Below are 21,388 nucleotides of genomic sequence, written 5' to 3'. Positions count from 1 at the left end.
ACAGGCCAGCAGGTCTCCGCACCCTCACGCTGCCACCCTCTGTACACTCTGGCCTTGCAGATCCCTTGGGAAATCGTTGTTCCCTGCTTATGCTGAAGCCTCTGTGAATGGGAGGCTCTGGGCTTGGGTCAGCTCCCGAGGAATAACCTCACAGCTCCTGGCCCAACAGCGCTAGCCGGACCCAGGGCTGGCCTCTGATGTGAGGGTGAATGAGGGCCTCTGCAGAGTTCTGCAGTACACCCCATGGCCCACTGTGTCTGCTGTCACCTGCTGCTGGGGGCCTTGACTATGTTGGGAATGGATGGCCAATACCCTTAGGGTGCCCATGGGCGTGGCTCTGCATGTTTGGAGGGTACACCCTCTTCAGGAGGCGGGGTCTTCCCTAGGGCACCATTTTCCCCATGTTAGTTACTCTGTGGCGATTCATTTCATGCTCTGTGAATAGTACAAACTGTTTCTGATAAGAGCTTTATTGAAATACAATTCTCATACCATAAAGTCCCCCAATCTGAAGCGTGCAGTTCAGTGCATTTCAGTCTGTTCGCAGCTGTGCAACTATCACCGTTGTCTAATTTCATCACCTCAAAAAAGAAACTGTGTTCCCATCAACGGTCACTCCCTGTTCCTCACCTGCCACCCCAGCCCTGCAGCCACGAGCCTCCTTTCTGTCTCCATGGACTTGTCTATCCTGCCTATTTCCTATACGTAGAATCGTACACTCTTTAGCCTTGTGTGTCTGGCTTCTTTTGCTTAACGTGTTTCCAGGGTTCATCCATGCTGTAACAAACATTAAATTTATAATGTGTTATTTGGAATTAGTTACAAGAAATTTTAAACCCCAAATTTAACTTAATTTATATTTCCTGTATTTGTTGTGTAGCTCCTGAAGTTATCAATAATGAAAACTATACATTTAGTCCTGATTGGTGGGGACTCGGCTGTCTGATATATGAAATGATTCAGGGACATTCTCCATTCAGAAAATTCAAAGAGAAAGTCAAACGGGATGAGGTAGAACGAAGAGCGACGAAGGATACTGAAGAGTATTCGGAGAAGTTTTCGGAGGACGCCAAGTCCATCTGCAGGATGGTGGGTCGGGCCCCGGGAGGCTGGGAATTACGCTCTGACTCGCTCTAGTCACTTTCACTGGCAGTTGGGAAAACCCAGCCGGCCTCCTGCTGGTCTTCAGCAGCCACTGCAGCGAGCGCTTGGGCTCAGGAGAGGCATCGAGAGGTCGCTTCCTGATGCCTCCTGACGCGGATGCCAATGGGGCTTCCTCTCCATTTGGACAGGACAGTAGGGAAAAGTTCCAGACACATCTGGAAAGTGACGTAATTTGGTTTCTGATCGATCAGAGCTAAGCAGATTGGAGTTCTTTGCTTTCTCAAAAGATGCTGCTGAAAGGGAAGAGCGTGCCAAGGTACGATCTGTCCTTTCAGAACACAGCTGAGCCTCACTTCACTGCCCAATTTCCTATGAAACTAAACAGAAAGCAGAAGCTTCAATGTATTTGAAACAGTAAGGTTTTTCTCTTCGCTTTAACTAGCTGCCAGAGACTCTAGTCATAACAGACACCCTGACTTGATGGTTGGCCATGTGCCTGCCACCTTCCTTGATGTATTAAGGACCCCACAAGGCCCCAGAGGCACAGGTTGGCCCCCATGTGCCCTCGGGGCTGGGCCGGTTTCTCTACTCCCTAGGGCCCAGACACTAAGGGAATGAGAGAAGCTCTCGCTGTCACTTACTTATCTTAAGCCAATACTTACCACTTTCCAAGCATGTTTTTTTCTTTCGTTTTCATTCAGCAAGGATTTATTGAGCATCTTCTATGGGACAGGCACTGTCCTCGGCACTGGGGATCCTGAGTAAAACAGACAAGAATCCCACCCTCCAGTGCTCTCATTCTACTGCAGGGGTGGCGGGAATCAACAGGAAACCAAACAAATGAGAAAGATGTGTGGACTCTGCAGGACAGGGAAGTGTGGAGGGGTCGGGAGTAGGGGGCAAAGAGGGGACAGAATAGGGCAGGAAGCAAGGGGCTGTGCCACTGACCTTGGGAGGCCATCACAGGGTTCCGAGGGGGTGACGTGCTGGGACTTGCCATCGCCAGGTGCTGGGAAGAGACTGGACAGGACAGAGGGAGGCCAGCTGGGGCTTTGCAGAGATTTAGGTGACAGTTGGGGGAGCTCAGACCTGGGTGGTGGCAGAGCTGGATGAGAGGTGGTCAGAGTCCAGATGGATGGGCAGGTAGCACCCTGCAGGATCTGTGATGTGGTGGATGTGTGGGGAGGTCCACACTGCTGCAGGGAAGGGAAGAAGAGCTGGGGCAAAGCCTAGTGATGGCTGGGAGGACAGGACCTGACGCCCAGTGGAGTGTGTGGACAGGAGATGTGGGGCAGGTGGGGCTTGTGAATGTTCTCTTGTGGCTTCTGTCCTCTTCGGTCATCAGCTACATGAGAGTAGGAGGGAGCCGTTGGAGGTATGAGGGAGGAGATGAGACTGAAGGGAGGTGGGAGTAATTCCTTGGCAGTGTCAGGGGCCTACATGGATGTAAAGGGAGGTGGTGGCCCTGATTGTGTGTCATGCTCCTGCCCCGCTCGGCGGGACAGTGCAGGCTTGGAACAGTCAGGGAGTTGGACTCGGCCAGCACTGTGGTTTCATTAAGCAAGTGTGAAGGAGCTGGGGCGAGGCAGCGGGGTTGGGGTGCGTGCAGAGGAGTGGCTGAATGATGGGGCCATGGAGTCTCAGTGGGCTACAGAGGAGAATGAGGCAAGGGCAGAGTCAGTAGATTACAGGGAGGTGTGAGCCGTAGCTTGTTGGAGTCAGGGCTCCTCCTTGCCAGAGCTAGAAAGACTAGGGCCGCACAGAGAGGAAGCTGCTTGAAATGCAGCAGACGTGGGTCTTGCTGGTCATGAAGAGTCTAGGCTGTGACCCAGGGAGACAGTGGCAGGGGCAGGGACAGAGTACCAGATCATTGGAGAAGAGGCCACAGAGAGGTGCGGACTGCATCCCCAAGAGGGCGTTGGAATCACCAGCAGTTACGCCTCACACTGAAGGATGTCAGTAACCATGGGAGTTGGTGTGGCTGGAGGAGAGTTGTTTCCCTTTCCTTGTGTCTGTATTAGAAGCAGTATGCGTTAGTGGCCTGTCATTGGGCAGTGGGCTCAGGCTGGCCCTTCTTCCAGCCACCTTGTTCTGCTTGGAGCTGACAGTGTTTAGTCAGCTGCTCCATATTTCATATCATTCTGCCCAAGCTGCTGTTCATGTTCAGTTGATAAATATTGACTGAGCGCTTGCTACACACAGCTCATTGGGCTGCCGAAATGTGAAGAGAGAAATAGAGCCTACCCCTCAGGAGCTCGCAGTTTAATGTTAGGCCTAAGACAAATAAAAATAGCTATAATAGCAAAGCAGAATTTGGTGAGTGCCATAAACGAGATAGAAACAAGGGCTCAGCGGTTCTCAGGGTGAGGAAATGCCGTTCCGTTGGAGATGCTGGGAAAAGAAGGTGGTGTCTGAGTGAGGGCCAGTGCTATGACTCAGAGAACTGGCTGTGAGCTGGGGCTGAGGGTCGAGTCTCAGCTTCCCATGACGAGCTTACCTCTCTGGGCCTCAGGTTTCTTGTCTATAGAATGTGGATGGTAATAACTTCTACCTTTTAGGAGTGCTGGGACAATAAAATGAAAGAAGGCGTGTAAAGTGTTTAGTAACACAAAAATCCTCAGTAATTACTAAGAGGAGGAACCATGAGTTCTTAAAGAGTGGGTTAAATTCCAGCAAACAGGGATTGGAGGAAGGGCATCTCAAGATGCAAAGTTGATTTGAGCAGCAGGGCAACAGGCACAGTGAACATCTACGGGGACAGGGACGGTGGGCTGGGCCCCAGTGCCCAGAGCACTTGAAGGGGGCCTACAGATTCTGCAGGGCTCCACGCCCTCTCCGCCTGTTCCTTTGCCTGGCACCTGCTCCCAGTACGCTGTGCTCGTGTGCCCAGTGAGTGGCCCGAGCTGGATTTAAGATCAGAGTTTTGGGCTTGTGTAGGACAGAGAGAGGAAGGGAAGGAAAGAGAAAAAATCGGGTTTTTACAGTAAGCCAAACGGGAGGTCATAGTGACAGCTGACGTTTGGGTGCCTTTTTGTAATTTTCAGAGTTCTTTGACACACTGTCTCATCCAATCCTCACAATGGATTTCTAAGATGTTCTCATAGCCTCATAGTTGAAAAATTAAGACTTTGATTTTCATGACGTCCCATAGTCAATGGCAGCGGGCGAATCTGAGCCCAGGCTTTCTGACCACGGATCCAAGATTTTCCTCTGCCCTGTGCTGCCCGGTCAGGCCGTTGGACAGTGTGTGCTGGCACAGGCTGGATGATGGAGTCATGGAGTCCCTGAGGTGTCGGAATTGTATTTGGCATTACACTTAATTTTCAGATATGTTTTCAATAAACAAAGCATGCAAAGAGTAACTGCATTGAGCAGATCTTATTGAGCCCCTGTTCTGGCTACGGGCTGGGGATACAGCAGGCGTTCTCACAGCCCCTGCCTTCGGAAGCTTCAAGTCCTGCAGGACAGACTGGCACTAAGCAATTATCTGAGGGATGTACTCTCATTAGTGGTGACGGGTATCCTAAGGGACAAGTCGAGGATGCTCTGAGACAGGAAGGTGGAACCTGAGGGGTTTAGTAGGAGTCAGCCAGGCAAAGTTTTCTAGACAGAGGGCATAGCATGTGCACAGGCCCTGGGGCAGGCATGGCACCGCACTTTGAGGAAGCGAAAGAAGTGAGTGTGCGCTACTGCTGGAGCTCAGACGGTGAGGCTGTAGGGGCGGCGCAGAGAAGCTGAAACCAGAATGTGTTCTGGTCTTTGCCTGGGACTTTGATTTATATTCAGAAAAGCCACGGGTGCTGGCTGTGAGTCTAGGCCGGGGGTCAGCAAACTCCTCTGTGAGGGGCCAGATGTGAATATTTCTTAGGCTTTGCAGATCTCTTCCGCAGCTCTTCAACTCCACCGTTGTAGTGCGAGGGCGGCCACGGACAGCTGAACCATTGGGCCCGGCTGTGTTCCCAGGAAACCTTATTTACAAAATAGGCAGCTGGTGAGATGTGGCCCGTGGCTGCACCTCCCAGCCCCTGGTCTGGGCTATATTTTACAGGCCCAGAACTTTCCTGTGTGGCTTTGAGCACAGCCAAACCTTTTTGATTGATAATAATTGTGGAGGAAGGCTTATTTGAATTTGACAATTATAAATGTATAAGAAAGAAATACTTTTGAAAGAGATACTTTCTATTAATTTTAAGGATATACAATTTCTAGAACTAAGCTTGCTAAATTTTTGCCTCATCTGAGGTCCTTGGTGATTTAATGAATGCATTAAATGGTTTCTAATTATAACTTAGCAGTGAAATAGTATCTCAAAGGCAAAACTTTAGTTTCAACTCCTTTTTGAAGCATCACATTGTAGATTAGTAAAATCTGAATTAATGAGGTTTGGTTGATGCTTTGAAATTTCAGTGCCTTTTTTTATTTAGATGGAGGTGTTCTTTGCCACTCCTCATTCTTCGGTTATCATCATGGAGATTTTCTGAGTTTTCTTTTTTGGCATAGGAGCTTAAATTGACTCCATTTTTGCCTCTTACCCAGTTACTCACCAAGAACCCCAACCAACGCCTGGGCTGTAAGGGCGATGGGGCAGCTGGAGTAAAGGGACACCCTGTGTTCAAGAACATTAACTTCAAGAGGCTGGAAGCAAACATGTTAGACCCTCCTTTCTGTCCTGATGTGAGTATGCTGCCAGAAGAGCAGGAGGGGTCCAAGAAAGTGGGTCCACGTAACAGGGTTTTCAAGCAGATACAGAATCGCCTGGTGCAGCCTGGGTGTGGCTTCTGCCTTGTGGTGCCTCTCCGTCTGGTTCTTCCTCCCTCCCCTGCTCCCCACTTAGCCCCCAGACCGCTCACCACACCCCTTCTCACAGGCCTTCCTAGCAGCCCTCAGGCTTCCGAAGCCTGGTGTCTGGTGTGGGCCATCACCCGTGTCACTGTCCTGCCCAGAAACCTCAGCACCAGCTCACGATCTCCTCGGTGTGCCGTGTGGGGCCCTCTGTGCTACCAGGGCCCCTTTCTGATGTCAGTGCTGGCATGTGCTTCTTTAGTCGGGGAGGCACTTCCCCACCCTGTGACTCACCAGGTCCTGGCTCCACGCTGAGGGCCCTGGAGCGGTCCCTTGAGCCTCCCTGTGAGCATGTTGTGGCCCTCAAATGAGGTCATGTCCCCAGGTGCTTAGCACACGGCCCGGCACGTGTCAGTGCTTGGTGGGAACCCCAGCAGACGTCAGTTCCTGTTGATGAAAGCATAAATGTATGAACGCAACGGTCTGGACTCTACCCTTAACAATCTGCCACAGGCAGGTTATAGAAATGTGAAGATAAGATAAGTCTGCAGGGTATCATGGGAGTAGGATGTACAATTAAAATTTTTTAGTTGTATAATTCAGAACTTATGTTTATTTTATATTTATATATGTTATAGTAGTAACTTCTTCCTCTGAATTAGTTCACACACTGCATATTTATTGAATGCCTACTACCTGCCAGACACAGCTCCAGGTCTTAGGGCCACAGGGAGAGCGAGAAAACGAAGTCTGTGTTGCTGTGGGGCTCGCTCCGGCCTCAGCAATAGGCAGTGAAACAAATTACAAGATGCAGAAAACACTGGACAGCGATAGTGCATGGTCGGGACTGCAGATGGGCCATCTGGTCTCAAGAGCCTTCTTTCTGCCAGGCCCTGGGGGCTGCTTGGGGTCTGGAGCAGGGAAGAGAGGCCAAAGACAGTCTCTCTGGGGAGGGAGATATGACATCAGGTGTGTACTGAGAAGCGTGGGGCAGAGCCTGCCAGGCAGAGGCTCTGGGGCTGCTCTGGGTGTTCTGCTGAAATTAAGCAGAGGACCCCACGGGGGCCAGTTGACAGTAGATCTGATGGTAACAGGTCAGGCAGTTTCCTTTGAGTTGGGAAGCCCCTTCAGCCTGGGCTCAATACTTGCCAGCCTTGCCCTGCACTGTCTCCTGAGGGCAAGGCCTGCCAGTTGGCTTCCATTTCCCCACCTTGTGGTAATTGACTGAATGAATGACCACCACTTTCAGAGAAGTTCTGACCGGTGACCTACAGACATGACTTCTTTGATTATCACACTCATTGTCGTGTGCAAGTTCAGGCACGCAGGTAGAACATTTCTCAGAACTGCAGCGTGCCTCTTGCATTAGCATGGCCTGGCCTGGAGCTGCAGACTCCTGTGCCTTTTGGTCCTTATTCCCAGAAGTGCAGGCCGCCACCCTGGAGAGGGCAGCGACCTGGGCCTGGACATGCTCTGCCTGCTTGCCTGACTTCTTGCACCTGAGGACACCAGTGCCAGGGTGGGTGCTGCAGGCCTGGGCTCCTGTCCCAGAGTAGGGGGTCTGCTAACCCACAGAGTGGAGCGGGAGGGCTCAGGCATTTGCTGCCTGTGATGCCCCCCTCAGCTGGAGACCACTAGATGAGTTCTGACAGGACAGCGAGAAGCGGGGCCTGCCATTTTTCACTTAGACTTTATGCAGGGTGCTTACCGTGAAGGAAGCTGAGGGCTGGAGGCAGGGGTGAGAGTCCACAGCCGATGGTCGCCAGCCTTCTCCACAGCGTTCCAGCAAGATCACCCGTCCTCTCCCTTCTTGATCCCTGGCTCCTGACTGTAGTCCATCTTCCACTGCAGGAGAGAAGGGTGGGAGCCTCTGTGGGCCAGTGTCCACGGGGTCTGTGACTCTGAAAGTTCCCTGGAGGAAGGATTAGAAAATGCTGCAAATGAGGAACTCAGCAAAGAACAGGAACAGTAGGGGTGTTCGTGCATTGATTCACATGCATTGTATTCTTAGTAATTAAGGAAACGACGAAAGCGTCCTGTCATCTCACGATCGATGCCTCTTTGTTGTTGACGCACAGCCGCGTGCAATTTATTGTAAGGACGTCCTGGATATTGACCAGTTCTCCACGGTGAAAGGAGTCTACTTGGACACCACAGATGACACCTTCTACAGTCAGTTTGTTACGGGGTGTGTCTCCATCCCCTGGCAGAATGAGGTACTGCCCTTTCCAGCATAGCGGGTTTATACTAGCTAGAACAATGACCAAAAAAAGAACTATGTGTAGTGTGCATAATAAACAGTTTCTTCTTTAAAATATTGTTTTAGCTATTTTACATACACACAGATTTGCACACGCGCACGTGTGTGTGTGTGTGAGTGTGTTTGGAAGTGACATTTTGCATGGCCACTGCCACTGGTCCCTTCACAGAAGGTGGAGTCTGAGGGGGGCTTGCCCACCCTGGGTTCTGCTCCCTAAGCAGTGCTGGCTGACACCACGGTACCCACGGTAGTTAACTGTTTTGGGGGTATGCTCGAAAGAGGAGGTCAAGTTACTTCCCCCAAGAAGAGGTCAGGAAGCCGGGAAAGTAGGAATCGAGGGCGGGAACTGGAATGGCCCCAGAGCGCTGAGCACTGGTGCCAGGTGGGAGACGGCTGGCTGACGTCTTGGTGTCTCCCCACCACTCTCTGTCCTTCTCTTCTGTGGATGCAGATGATCGAATCAGAATGCTTCAAGGACATCAACGAAAGTGAGAATGGGGAAAATATGGCATTAGATCGAAAAGAGAAAACACGTCAAGCACTTCCTAAATCAAAGAGAGGCTTCTTCTACAGACTCCTTGTAAGAGGGGTGAGGGTGTAAAGATGGTTTGTTCTTTTCTTTTTTCAATGTGTTATGTTACAAGAAATATTTCAGCAAGGTAAAAACTTTCTTTTCTTTTTTCAATGCAACTTATATAAGACATTGCACATAGTTTGAGCCAGCCATATGGTGCTATTTGAGCCCAGCCAGAAGAATCCTCACTGTGACGTTTGCTGTTGGTGTGAAGACTCTGTTCTGATCCAGAAAGAAGGCATGGCTTACCGACACTCAGTGACAGATCCCTCTGTCAATGACAAAGCATTCCAAGCTAGGCTCAGAACTCAGTGTCTTGTAGAACAACATTTATTATTTAAATTTCTATATTACACGTTCTGATTCTTACAGCTGTCATCTCATTGGCCCACTTTCACAGGGAAAGCCGATTCTCTTTTGAAAACGGAAGAGTGATTTGGAGAGACTTTTCTATAGTAGCATTAAATTTAGAAATTTTTTTTTCCAAGTGAAGTTTTTCTCCTTGGACCAGGGGATTATCCTGCTTTTGTACCCTGTCCATTCTCAAGGACTTTATTCAGAGGTTGTCCACTAACATTCTAATCCATCTTTTTTCATGTAAAAAAACAAGCCTTAGGTGGTAAACAGTTCTCAGAGTGCATTTACCGTGACGACATTTCCTCTGAGAACTAGGGGTTAGGCATGAATTACCCAGTCGCTCTCCCAGACAGCCTGTCTCTCAGTGCCAGTCGGTCCTGCTTGGAAATGCTCCTTACTCAGTTCCAACCGAGGAGGTGGAGCCATTCAGGGAAACCTACAGCAGATGGAATATGATCGTGCAGGGTGAAGCTGCTCCTCGCCACGGCACTGCTTAGAGCAAGAGCCAGAGAGCCTCACTGCCTCGATGCACTCCACTCTGGATGGGGTACATTATTTGGGTGTGCAAGAGGAAGTGTGGGAAGCAGAGCAAATCTGAGATATTTTCTATGCGTGTGAATTGAGCATCCTCCACACTGAAGAAAATAAGAGAAAAATATTTAAGGGTTTTTCCCACCTTAAAGTTAGCACCCCCCAAAGTTGTTTTGTGTATATGTGAGGATGATTGTTGCTGAGCTAACATCTGTGCCAATCCTCCCCTATTTTATGTTGGATGCCACCACAATGTGGCTTGATGAGCTGTGCTAGGTCTGTGCCGGGGATCCAAACCTGTGAACCCTGGGCCACTGAAGCAGAGTGTGTGAACTTAAGCACTACCCCACTGGGCCGGCCCCAGCACCCCCCAAAGTTTTTAAACTGTCTTGTGCACTTCAGGAAAGGTAAGGCAGCTTGCATTAGAAAAGTGACTGACCCAACCGTTGTGTTGTATGTTGCAGGGCTGCATTAACGCTAGCCCCAGTGAGAAGGAAGAGCTGCCCACGAGACTGTGACCACTCATTGCACAAAGCAGGACCCCAGTGCCAAGGAGCGTGAGCTTGCAGTTTCATCCTGTCTGTGAATTGCAATAAATAACGTGACACATCTTAAAACGTGCCTTTTGAGTTTGCAGATTTTTCCATGTTAATACCTAGATTGTCTTTTCACTAAAGCTGGATTGAAGAAAAAGCCACTTGAGGACGACTGTGATGCCCAGAAATCCACACCTTGCAGCGGGCACTCGAGCTCCATGTGTACCCACGGAGAGGGGAGGAGAGCAGGCTTGGGCATCAGCCCAACAGTGTCTGGAGCCAAGCGTCCTGTTCCTCACCTGGGAGTGTCCTCCAGTGCTCTGTGGGGGTGGAGGTGGGGGGAGCAGGTCAGGCACCCTTTCTCCAGGGCCACGGGGTTAGAAAGTCTTTGCCTGTTTACACTCATGTTGATGTCTACCATGCCTTACTTATAGATTCCACCTTCCTGAGGCATGCGTCTTCCTGTGTGCATGGCTTTGTGGCTAAGTTTTTTTTTTTTTGAGGAAGATTAGCCCTGAGCTAACTACTGCCAATCCTCCTCTTTTTGCTGAGGAAGACTGGCCCTGAGCTAACATCTGTGCCCATCTTCCTCTACTTTATATGTGGGACGCCTGCCACAGCATGGCTTTTGCCAAGCGGTGCCATGTCCACACCGGGGATACGAATCGGCAAACCCCGGGCCGCTGAAGTGGAACATGCAAACTTAACCGCTCCATGTGGCTAAATTTTGGCCTGGGCACTCCGATCTACCCTCGGAAAGAGGGTGTTTCCAGGACCTTGAGGTCAGGGCTTGGCTGTCAGGGGCTGCACACCCCAACTCTGAAGTGTGTTGGGAGGATTTCTATTACAGGGGCCTGGGATGCTCAGGGATTGTGCATGAGCCTCATGTTCTTAGAATTGGCATCAGGTGACTGAGTCAAAGGTGAAAGGCTGAGCCCAAGAAAACCTGGGCTTATGTTGTGGGTGAGGAGCCTACCCTTCAAGGCTCTGGCTGGCCCTTAGGGGTTCAGGAGCTTTCAAGAAAGGTTATGGAATGCCTGAGTTCCAAAGTTAACTCTTTCCTTCAGCCATTGCTACCAAGAGAGGGAGGTGGAGCCCCTAGCCTGAGGTGGACCTGTGGGTTTTGTTACCTGGGGAGGGACACTTGGACCCACGAGTGAGGGGCTGCCACAGGAAGTGCATGGACAAGTGATAAAGACCAAGGAGGGGCGCCAGGGGTTCTGCCTGGGGAGGGCACCAAGACTCCTCCACGGAGAAGACGCGAGGGGGAAGGAACCGCGAGCGCAGAGGCTCCCAGAGCTGGACGTGCTGGAGGACACCTCTCAGTCGGTGATGGCCTACGGCTGGGTGACTGGAGAGTGGGCCCGAGAGGCAGATTTGGGCTTTCCCGAGTCCCCATGCAGACGTGGCCTCCAGCAGGGGCTTCTCGGACAGGAGCAGTGGTGTTTGACAAGGTGAACGCTGGTTGAGGGGAGAGGCGGGAACCACCACCGGCAGATGCCCCCACTGTAGGTGTCCTTTAGCTTGCTAGGACCTTCTTGCTCCCTGGTGTGTGAGAAGCCAGGGCCAGCCTTCAGTGACTTCAACCAAACAGTAAGGACTTGGTCTGGATGCCAGGACACTGTCACATGCTGTGGAGAACGTGCCAGGGCAGTGCTGAGATCTCCCCACGAGGGCCGGGCTCGGTGTTGCTTTCCTGTGGGCAGTGTTGATACTGGCCCTGGTATCAGTTTCCCTACATTAAACCCAGCATATATGGGGTTAAAACCAAATACTCATCCCCTGCTTACTCGCTGGCTTCCTGGCTCCAGAATCCACTATTTGCCATGGAGACAGACAGCCAAGGACAAGCACCTGGACTCGATATCTCATCCTCTCTGCAAGTAGTCTCAAGGCCAAACAGGCTGGTGGAAAGACTCTGACCAGCAAGGCTATATGCTCCCCTGTCCCTCCCTAAAACTCCAAATAAAAACCCTTACTTTTAGCTTTTTGGGGAGTTTTGGATTTCACCGTTAGCTGCCTTTTTTCCTTGCTCAGTGCTGTGCAATAATATAATTCCTGCTTTCTTCCACTACACCTGGTGCCAGAGATTGGCTTGCTGCACAGCAGGTGAGCGAACTCACTTCAGGTTTGACATCAGTGTGTCCCCAAGCAGACGGCTCTGCCCTAGTAGTCACTGAGCCCAAAAGGTGCTTCCTGAGGTGTGGTTTGCAGCAGGGTGTTTATGAAATGATAGCAGCAAGACCAGCGTTCCAGAGGAAAATACCTCCCAGGGTGATGTCCAGTAAGTTGACAAGAAGTCCTTCCAGAGCCTTCTTTGTACTGGGGTGAGGGAATGGGGATGTTATCTTGGGGTCTGGGGCCTTTGTTTTAGGGGGATCAAAATAGCTTTGCTTTTCTTCTGATTGGGGCTTTCTAGGGTTGGCAGCCGCAATGAGACCCTGGCACCTCTGCTCTGCCTCATCCTCATCTCTAGAATCGTCTCTAGAATTGGGATGGCAGGAGTTCCTGCCTCATGAGGAGACTGAGAGGAAAGTGCGGTTTCCATAAAAGATTTAAAAGCAGAGTGTTTGGTCCATGATACCTCCTCAATAAATGTGTTACCAATGGTGGGAAAATGTGCTCATCATAAAAAATACAGGAAAATGTAAAGAAAATAAAAATCACCTTTATTGCTACCATCTGTTTATATCCTGAGTCCTCCAGACATTCTTCTCTATCAGTGTAGACACTCGGGGTGGGGTGCACGTGTTTACCTCCCATCCCTTCTGGGGGACCCTCCTGCCTTCTGCTGTAGATTATCTGGTAGGGCTGGCGAGGGCCAGGCTGGGCTGAGGACCAGATTTCCCTCGGCCAGTCACAGGGTGTGGAGGCTGGGCATGCAGACACCACCTGCCTGCAGAGCCAAGTGTGAGGAGGAAGCCAGATGGATGCAGGGAGGGCCAGAGCCTGAGGGGTCATTCGCACCCCTAGGGCACAGCTGTAGGAACCAACAGAGTCCTGTTTTCTTTTTTCTTGTTTTTCCTTTTTCTTAAGCTATCTGGGTTGTCTCCATGCCCAACTGAGAAAGCCTTGACTGAGACAACAAATCTCAGTAAGGATTTTTACAGACTATTTGGTAAATTAACATATTGAACATATTTTTTTCTTTCTGATTATATGCAAGCATATAGGGGCCAGCCTAGTGGTGCAGTGGTTAAGTTTGCACATTCCGCTTTGGTGGCCCTGGGTTCGCTGGTTTGGTTCCTGGGTGCAGACGTGGACGCACCACTTGTTAAGCCATGCTGTGGCAGGCATCCCACATATAAAGTAGAGGAAGATGGGCACGGATGTTAGCTCAGGGCCAGTATGTCTCAGCAAAAAAAAAAAAAAGAGGAGGATTGGCGGCAGATGTTAGCTCAGGGCTAATCTTCCTCAAAAAAAAAAAAAAAAAAAGCAAGCAAATATTAAAGAGAATTTTAAAATTAAAAAGAGTATACAATGAAAAATTCATCTTTAATATCAGCCACTGTCCAATGATAATCCCTATATTTTATTACATATTTATATAATTTATAGTTATTTCTTGCCATGTTATTTAAATATATCTGGCTACTTAATCTTTTATCGCACATTTAGGCCATCATTTATTCAAACAATCCAAACAAATGTTGCTTCTGGTTTTCTTGTTGTTATAAATATCAATGGGATGGACATCTCTGCGCCTCCTTCTCTGTGCACACACCTGACAATATTTCTAGGGCGGGTCCTCAGCAGGGGGTGCCCTGGGAAAAGTGCATGAACAGTTGATGAAAATGTTACAAGAAAAGCTACAACAGTTAAAAGTGGTTATGTCTGGAAAGCAGTCCCACTGGGATGGGCAGAAATGAGGCAGAGGAATGCGGCTTTCTTTATAAGCACTGTGTTTGACTTTTTGTGTTGACCATGTTTATGTATTCTTAACATAAAAATAAACATCACGTTATAAAAATTACTTGCTTTTTTCCCCAAATAAAGCACAATTATGCACTAAAAAAGAGGTATGAACATTTTTAAAGAATGTGTATTATATGCCTATATGAACAAATTGCCCTTCTGAAAATTTTTCACAATTTTCCCCTCTCGCCAAAAATGAGTAACGGTTCCCTGTTAAAGTTTCACCAAAAACTAGGTTTTTCTTTTGGTGAACAGTTTCACTAGAAACTAGGTATTTCTTTTTCTTTCTTTTTTTTGTGATAAAATAAACATAAAATTTCCCATCTTAACCATTTTTACACGTACAGTTCAGTGGCATTACATAGATTCACAGTGTTGAGCAGCTGTCACCACCATCCATCCCCATAACTTTGCATCTTATAAAACTGACACCCTATCGCCATGAAACAGTAACTCTGCATCACTTCCACCCCCACCCTCCGCCCCTGGCAACCACCATTCTACTTTCTGTCTCTATGGATGTGACTAGTCTAGGGACCTCATATAAATGGCCTCATACAGCATTTGTCCTTTTGTAACTGGCTTATTTCACTTAGCATAATGTCCTTAAGGTTCATCCATGTTGTAGCATATTGCAGAATTTCCTTCAAGACCGAATAATATGTTAGTGTATGGATGGACCACATTTTGCTTATCCATTCATCCACTGAGGGGCACTTGGGTTGCTTCCACGTTTTAGCTATCGTGATTAATGCTGCTATGAACATGGGTGCACGATATCTCATTGAGACCCTGCTTTCAATTCTTTTGGGTGTATACCCAGAAGTGGAATTGCTGGGTCATATGGTAATACAGGCCAGCCCTGGTGGTCTGTTGACTAAGATTTGGTGCTCTCACGGTCGTGGCCTGGTTTCACTTCCCAGTCAGGGAGCCACACCATCCATCTGTTGTCATACCGTGGCTGCTGCATGTTGCTGTGATGCTGAAAGCTATGCTACCAGTATCTCAAATACCAGCAGGGTCACCGTGGTGAAGAAGTTTCTGCAGAGCTTCTAGGCTAAGACAGAATAGGAAGAAGGACCTGGCCACCCACTTCCGAAACAATTGGCCATGAAAACCCTATGAATAGCAGCAGAGCATTGTCTGATATGGCACTGGAAGGTGGCAGGATGGTGCAAAAAGACTGGGCAGGGTTCTGCTCTGCTGTACACAGGGTCACTAGGAGTCAGAATCCACCTGATGGCACTAACAACAACAATAAACATGGTAATTCTATTTTTAATATTTTGAGGAACTGCCACACCATTTTCCACAGCGGCGGCACCATTTCACGTTTCTACCAGCAGTGCACAAGGGTTCAAATTTCTCCACGTCCTCCTGAGCATGTCATTTTTAATGGCCTTTTGGCATTATTCCAACTTTTTTTTTTTTGAGGAAGATTAGCCCTGCGCTAACTGCTGCCAATCCTCTTCTCCTCTTTTCACTGAGGAAAACTGGCCCTGAGCTCACATCCGTGCCCATCTTCCTCTACTTTATACGTGGGACGCCTACCACAGCATGGCGTGCCAAGTGGTGCCATGTCCGCACCCGGGATCTGAACCGGCGAACCCTGGGCTGCCAAAGCGGAACGTGTGCATTTAACTACTACACCACCAGGTCAGCCCCTATTCCAACGTTTAAAAATACTGTTTCTACCAATTCCCTATTGTTGAACACTTATGCTGTTTCATCTTTTTTATATTATTATTGCTTTAATTAACATCTTTGTATCTCCATGTTTGAATGCTTATCTAATACTGTCCTTAGAGTAAGGCTCCGTAAGTATATGCTAGATGGGTCACATACTTAAGTCTTTTCACGGACCTTGCCAAACTACTCTTCAGAAAAGTCATACCCATTTGTTAGAACTGGCAGTTAACGGAAGTCTTTGTTTCCGTGTGTCCTTACCAATCCTGGTTAGTACTCCCTTTACCCTTTACTCACTTACTGAATCACGAGTCTACTATTTTTATAAATTGTACACACCTCACCCTGGAGCCTTACAGCCAGGACTTTGTGGATTCTGGGCACGGTGTGTAATTAAATGTCACCTGGAGTCAAACATCTCTCTTCCTGGGTCTGTGCTTTATCATCTGTAAAGTGAAGCATGTGGAGTGACAAAGCTTTCCCTTTGGCTCATTCTCTGAAGTCTCAAACTTTCCTTCTCTGATGCCCTGACTTTGAATTCAGCCCATCTCAGAGCCCCTCTGCTCAGGCAGGTTCTGGCCCCTTTCTCTTCTGCTTTGCTGTGTTGCCCCTCTTAAGTGACCCTAGTGAAATTCTTAGACACTGCTCTTTATCGTTAGAACAAATGCTTATTGTTTTCCATCACATTTCTTTCCCTTCTCTTTCGGAAGATGAGCCCAGGGTAGAGCCTGCGCTGTGTGGTGGGGGGGCTGTGCTTCCGCTTGATGTATGTCATGCCTGTCACTTGGAGGGCCAAACAGCGCTGCACGTCACCATTTTAAACAGGAAGGAGCTTTTCCAGTCCTGATCTTCTAATAAGGAAACAACTGAGCTTTAAAGTTTTTGCTCAGGAAAGAACATAGCTCTCCCACTGGATAGATAATGGAAATATATGAAAAACTGACTCAAACAACAATGCTTATTATGCTCAAGGAGAAAACTTGCAAAGCTTGAAAATTTTGGCCAGGAACTACAAAATATAAAAAGTGACACAGCATACTTTAGAAAGAGTTAAGTATAAATTCTAGGACTGAAAACTACAAAATTTTAGGACTTAATGCTTAAATAGGAAGTTTAACAACAGTGGAATCAGCCAAACAGAGAAGCAGTAAAATAAGTCAGATGAAACTATCCAGAATAAAGCACCAAGATGCCAAAAAAAAAGGAAAATGGAAGATAGGATATGAAAATATCTACTCTACATTTACATGGAGCACCAGGAAGAGAGAAGAGGAAGGGAGAGCAGCAATGTTGTGACAGAATGACTGAGAGGTTTCCAAACATGAAAGCCACCAATCCACAGATTCAAAACCCAACTAATCCCAAGCAGATTAAATGAAGAGAAATCCTACTGTTAAATCAAGCCAGGACACCACAAACAACTCACGGTACAGGCAGAAACCGGAGTTAACGAGAAACTTAGAGGCAGAGGGTCCTTAGAAGCAGTGCCTGTCTCCCAAGCTCTCGTCATCCCATGGAGAGTTGTGTTAGCTCCAGGCCCAGCTGGTTCCACCACAGGCAGTACCCAGGAGAGAGACCTTGCTCCCTGTCATTCTGTGTATTTATAGGGGGACTGGAAGGGAACAGGGAGCTCCTGGCCAAGCATGCAGCAATGGCAGATTTCAGTCTGTGGGGAGTGGCTTTGCTGGTGAAAAGAACGTCCTCATCCTAGACACCTTTCACCAGGGGAGCTTCATCCACAACTTCCAGAACTGGTATCGGCCAGCCTTTTGAGCTCTTCCTGCTGCGCAGCCTCCTGCTAGATCACTGAACAGGATCCCCAGGGTCATCCTGTAACAAGTTGACTGGTTTCTTCCTACACACTCAGGCACGGCACAGTTAAACTACAGGGAGCCAAAGGCACGGGGAAATCTTACAAGCAGCCAGAGGGGGGAAAAAGACACACCGCCTTCAAATGAGCAACCATTAAATCAACAACTGACTTCCCAACAGCAAGAATGAAAAGCGGAAGACAGCGATGTCCAGATCTTCACTCTGCTGACAGAAAGTATCTGCCAGCCTAGAATTCTACACCCAACCGAAAATCCATAAGAATGAAGGTAAAATAAAGACAGTTTTAGATAAACTGAAACTGAGAGATTTCAGCAATAGAAGATCCAGTAAGAGAAATTCTAAAGAGTGTCTTCCAGGCAAAAGAAAATGATCCCAGATGGGAAATCAGAAACATAGGAAAGAATGAAGAGTAATAAAAATGATAAATTTAGGAGTCAACTTAAACAAATGTTGACCATTCAAAACAACAATTACTGTCTTTTGCAATATGTGTGTGTATTTATGTAGAACTCAAATATATGGCAATAATACCCTCTAAATTGGGAGGAACCCTCAGCAGGGACTGGCAGGGGCCCACCAAATTGCCTCAGGAGCTACCTGCCTACTCATCTCATTCCTCTGGCTCCGCTTCGAATTCTCTTCTTTTTCCTGCCCAAGCCTCACCCGCCATCGACTCCCACCTGGTTTTGGATTCAGGGCAGGTGCCAGCCCCCTAGCTGGAGTGTCCCTCATTTGTGAGGGTGGGGGACGCGTGTCGGGCTGCTTTAAATATCTCCCTCTCTTCCTGGGCAGGGCCAGTCACAAATGTGGTGCTCAGCTTTCATTTTCAGCTCCTCACCCAAACTTATCCTTTTACATTTTTCCCCCCCGAATAGTGCATGCTCATTGCTGAAGATCTGAAAACTACAGAAAAGCACACAGATTAAGATATAAATCCCCTGTGCCCAGAGAGAGTCATTGTTACAGAGCTGGTGACAGGTCCCTTTTCTATGTGTGTGTGGTTTTCTCTCCTTAAAATAAAAGAGGGGGGGATCACACTACACACAGTAGTGCAATTGCTAACGCACTGCACACCTGTTCCCATGTCACAACTGCTCTTCAAATGACTGCACAGTTCTCTGTCATGTGGATGCATCACGATTCACGTACCCATCTCCTTCTGTCCAGCATTTACATTGTTCCCATTTTTTTGTCCTCAGTGTTGCTGTGATGAATGACCATCCTCACACACACGATTATCTTCCTAGGGTAAGTCACTGGAAGTGTCTTTGCTGTTCAGGGACTGTGCCCATTTCTAAGGCTTTAGAATTATATTTCTCTCTCACAGATTTCCATCTGTGAGAGATCCAGGGATGGGCAAGTCAGGCTGGAATGGCAGCTCCACTCAGTCATCTGGGCCTTGCCTTCTTCCAGCTCCATTATCCCAGAATGTGGCTTGCATCCTCATGACCCAAAATAACTGCTCAAGTGCCAACCTACACATCCCCATTCCAGGCAGCAGGAAGAAGATAGGTGTATCTCTTCCTTTATAAGGAGACTTTCTAGAACACACATCGTTTCTGCTTCCATCTCATCAGCCAGAACTTATTTAAACACATGGCTACAGCCAGCTAAAAGGAAGGATGGGGAATGAACTATTTTAACTAAGTGGAAAAGTACTCAGAAAAAAACTGAGGTCCTATCAGAGTGGCTATTAGGAGACAATTCACTACTTATTGTTATGGGCTGAATTGAGTGCCCCCAATTCATATGCTGAAGTGTCACCTCAGAATGTGACTATATTTGGAGATGGGGTCCTTAAGGAGGCAATTAAAGTAAAATGAGGTCATTAGGGTGTGCCCTGATCCAATGGCTGGTGTGCTTATAAGAAGAGGGTGAGATTAGGACAGACACACACAGAGGGATGACCATACGAGGACAGTGGGAGGAGACAGCCGTCTACAACCCAAGGGGAGAGCCTCAGGAGAAACAACCCTGCTGAGACCTTATCTCGGGCTTCCAGTCTCCAGAAGTGAGAGAATCAGCTTCTGTCACTTAAGCCCCCAGGTCTGCGGGTCTTTGTTATTGCAGCCCTAGAGAACTAATACTTACCTACTGCTGTGTAACCAATCACACCGGGCTTACCAACACACAGTTAGGATCTCCCAGTTGCTGTGGGCCAGGAATCTAGGCACAGCTTAACTGGGCCCTTCACTTCTGGATTTCTTGAAAGCCTGCAATCAAGTACCAGCTGCCTCTCACCTGAAGCTGGACTGAGGAGGGATCCGCTGCCAAGCTCGTGTGGTGTAGGCAGGATTCAGTTCTTTGTGGCTGTTGGGTTGAGAGCCTCTGATGCTCACTGGCTGTTGGCCATGTGGGCCTCTGCAACATGGCAGCTTGCTTCACGAATATGTGCGAGCCAAGAAGGTAACAGAGGTCCATCCCATCCCCTTTGCTTTCTTAGGTTGAGTAGAAGCCGGCCACCAGGTAGCCCACACTCAGGGGGAGGGGACTACACAAGGGTGTGAACACCGGAGGGGTCATTGGGTCATCTTAGAAGGCTGTGGACCCCAGCACCTGACGCCTGGAGCCCTGCCATCACAGCCTGCCCTGCGTGGAGGCTGGCTCATGGTCTGGCTCCCATGGAAGAGGGCCTTTGTTAACAGGGAATCACAACCTCAAGGCTGGAGACATGTTTCTATGCAGTCTTTCCCCTGAAGAGGGGACGCTGCTGTCCTCTTGGGGACAATGCTTTTTGTGGTGATGCTGGGTTTCCATTTACCTGGCGCTTTGGGACAAATGAGAGGGCTCTGAGAGAAGGTGGAGATGCGGCTTGTGGGCCAGAACAGCGTGCAGCCCTAAGCAGGCTCTGGAGGGTCCATCACTACCTGCATCACCTAACCCAGGTGGCTCTCTCTGAGGCCAATCCACTCTCTGTCCTGCGGGTGGGATAGCTGTCCTCGGATGCCGGCCCCCGCAACCCTGGCCCCCATCCTCTGTGCCCCTCTGCTGGCTCACCTCCCTCCCTCTAGGCGGTGAGGCTCTGGAGATCGGGACCCTGCCACTGCCAGCCTGCCCCACCCTACGCAGGAGGTGCCCATAAGCCTTTGTGGATCAGGGGTCCTCTCCCCTGGAGGGGAGCCCCTTGGTCGGAAAGTCATTCCTGTGGGGGGGCGTCTTGGGGTCAAAGCACTTCTCACTGCACAGCCACAGCCTCTCCGGGCACCGTGCCTGCCGCTCTCCTCCCCTCCCCCTCGGGCTGCAACCTCTGGGAGGTGCAGGCCCCCGGCCTCCAGGACCCCTCTCCTCTCTGGGGGGCCACACCTGGGCTCCCGCCCCAAAGGACCAATGCCGCAGGTCTTCGCCAACCGTAGGATCCTCCGGTTCTGTGCAGGGCGCACTCGCTTCCCGCTTGCTCCTTGCATGCAGTGTCCCGACTCGCTCCCCGCAGGGCTGTCCAAGGGAGCCCGTCCCTCGGCCCGGCCGCTGGGTGGGCAGGCGCGCCCCGCGGGGGTCCCCGGCTCTCGGCCCACGGCGGGCACTGCCTGCGACCCCAGGCGTCGGCCAGGGGCTCCTTTCGAACGGGGGCTGCTCCCTGGGAGGTCTCCTTCTCCGCTGCGCCCCGATCCTTACCTCCTCAGCGTCGCGCCTCCTTCCGGTAGCTTCTCTCCCTCTTTTCCCTCAACGCCTTCCCCTCCCATGTCCCGCAGCGCCTGCAACCCAGCCGCTCACCGCCCCGCTCCGCCCCGCCCCTACCGGCTGCGCCCCGCCCCCTATCACTGCGCCACGCCCCCTTCCCCGCCCCCTATCGCTGCGCCCCGCCCCGCCCCG

General features: G+C 49.6%; 1 protein-coding gene and 1 long non-coding RNA gene across 12 annotated transcripts in view; one reads left to right on the top strand and one right to left on the bottom strand.

The window, feature by feature from the left end:
• GRK4 (G protein-coupled receptor kinase 4) overlaps positions 1-10,229 on the top strand; it is a 134,024-nt gene extending 123,795 nt beyond the window's left edge. For 4 of the 7 annotated variants that reach the window (XM_070615195.1, XM_070615196.1, XM_070615198.1 and 1 more), the window contains 5 exons: positions 881-1,089; positions 5,641-5,778; positions 7,965-8,102; positions 8,598-8,735; positions 10,073-10,229. In XM_070615195.1, the coding sequence (XP_070471296.1) occupies positions 881-1,089; positions 5,641-5,778; positions 7,965-8,102; positions 8,598-8,735; positions 10,073-10,126 (677 nt within the window). In that variant the 3' untranslated portion in view covers positions 10,127-10,229. The remainder of the gene's footprint in view (positions 1-880; positions 1,090-5,640; positions 5,779-7,964; positions 8,103-8,597; positions 8,736-10,072) is intronic. The other 3 variants (XM_070615197.1, XM_070615200.1, XM_070615199.1) reach the window with 3 other exon arrangements.
• Positions 453-21,305, bottom strand: LOC103558673 (uncharacterized). Of its 5 annotated transcripts, XR_011538811.1 has the most exons (8): positions 21,191-21,305; positions 19,820-19,939; positions 7,935-8,137; positions 7,595-7,798; positions 6,181-6,333; positions 2,053-5,072; positions 1,767-1,861; positions 453-1,481 (listed from the first exon to the last, which is right to left on the bottom strand). It is a non-coding gene; the product is annotated as an uncharacterized lncRNA (long non-coding RNA). The 5 variants fall into 5 exon arrangements; XR_011538809.1 differs by lacking the exon at positions 7,935-8,137 and having other exon boundaries at positions 21,191-21,300; XR_011538808.1 differs by lacking the exon at positions 7,935-8,137 and having other exon boundaries at positions 19,820-20,345; positions 21,191-21,252.
• Between the last annotated feature and the right edge of the window lie 83 nt (positions 21,306-21,388).

This window comes from Equus przewalskii, chromosome 3 (genome assembly GCF_037783145.1).
Source record: "Equus przewalskii isolate Varuska chromosome 3, EquPr2, whole genome shotgun sequence".
Taxonomy (NCBI): domain Eukaryota; kingdom Metazoa; phylum Chordata; class Mammalia; order Perissodactyla; family Equidae; genus Equus; species Equus przewalskii.
This window is presented reverse-complemented; position numbering and strand designations above follow the sequence as displayed.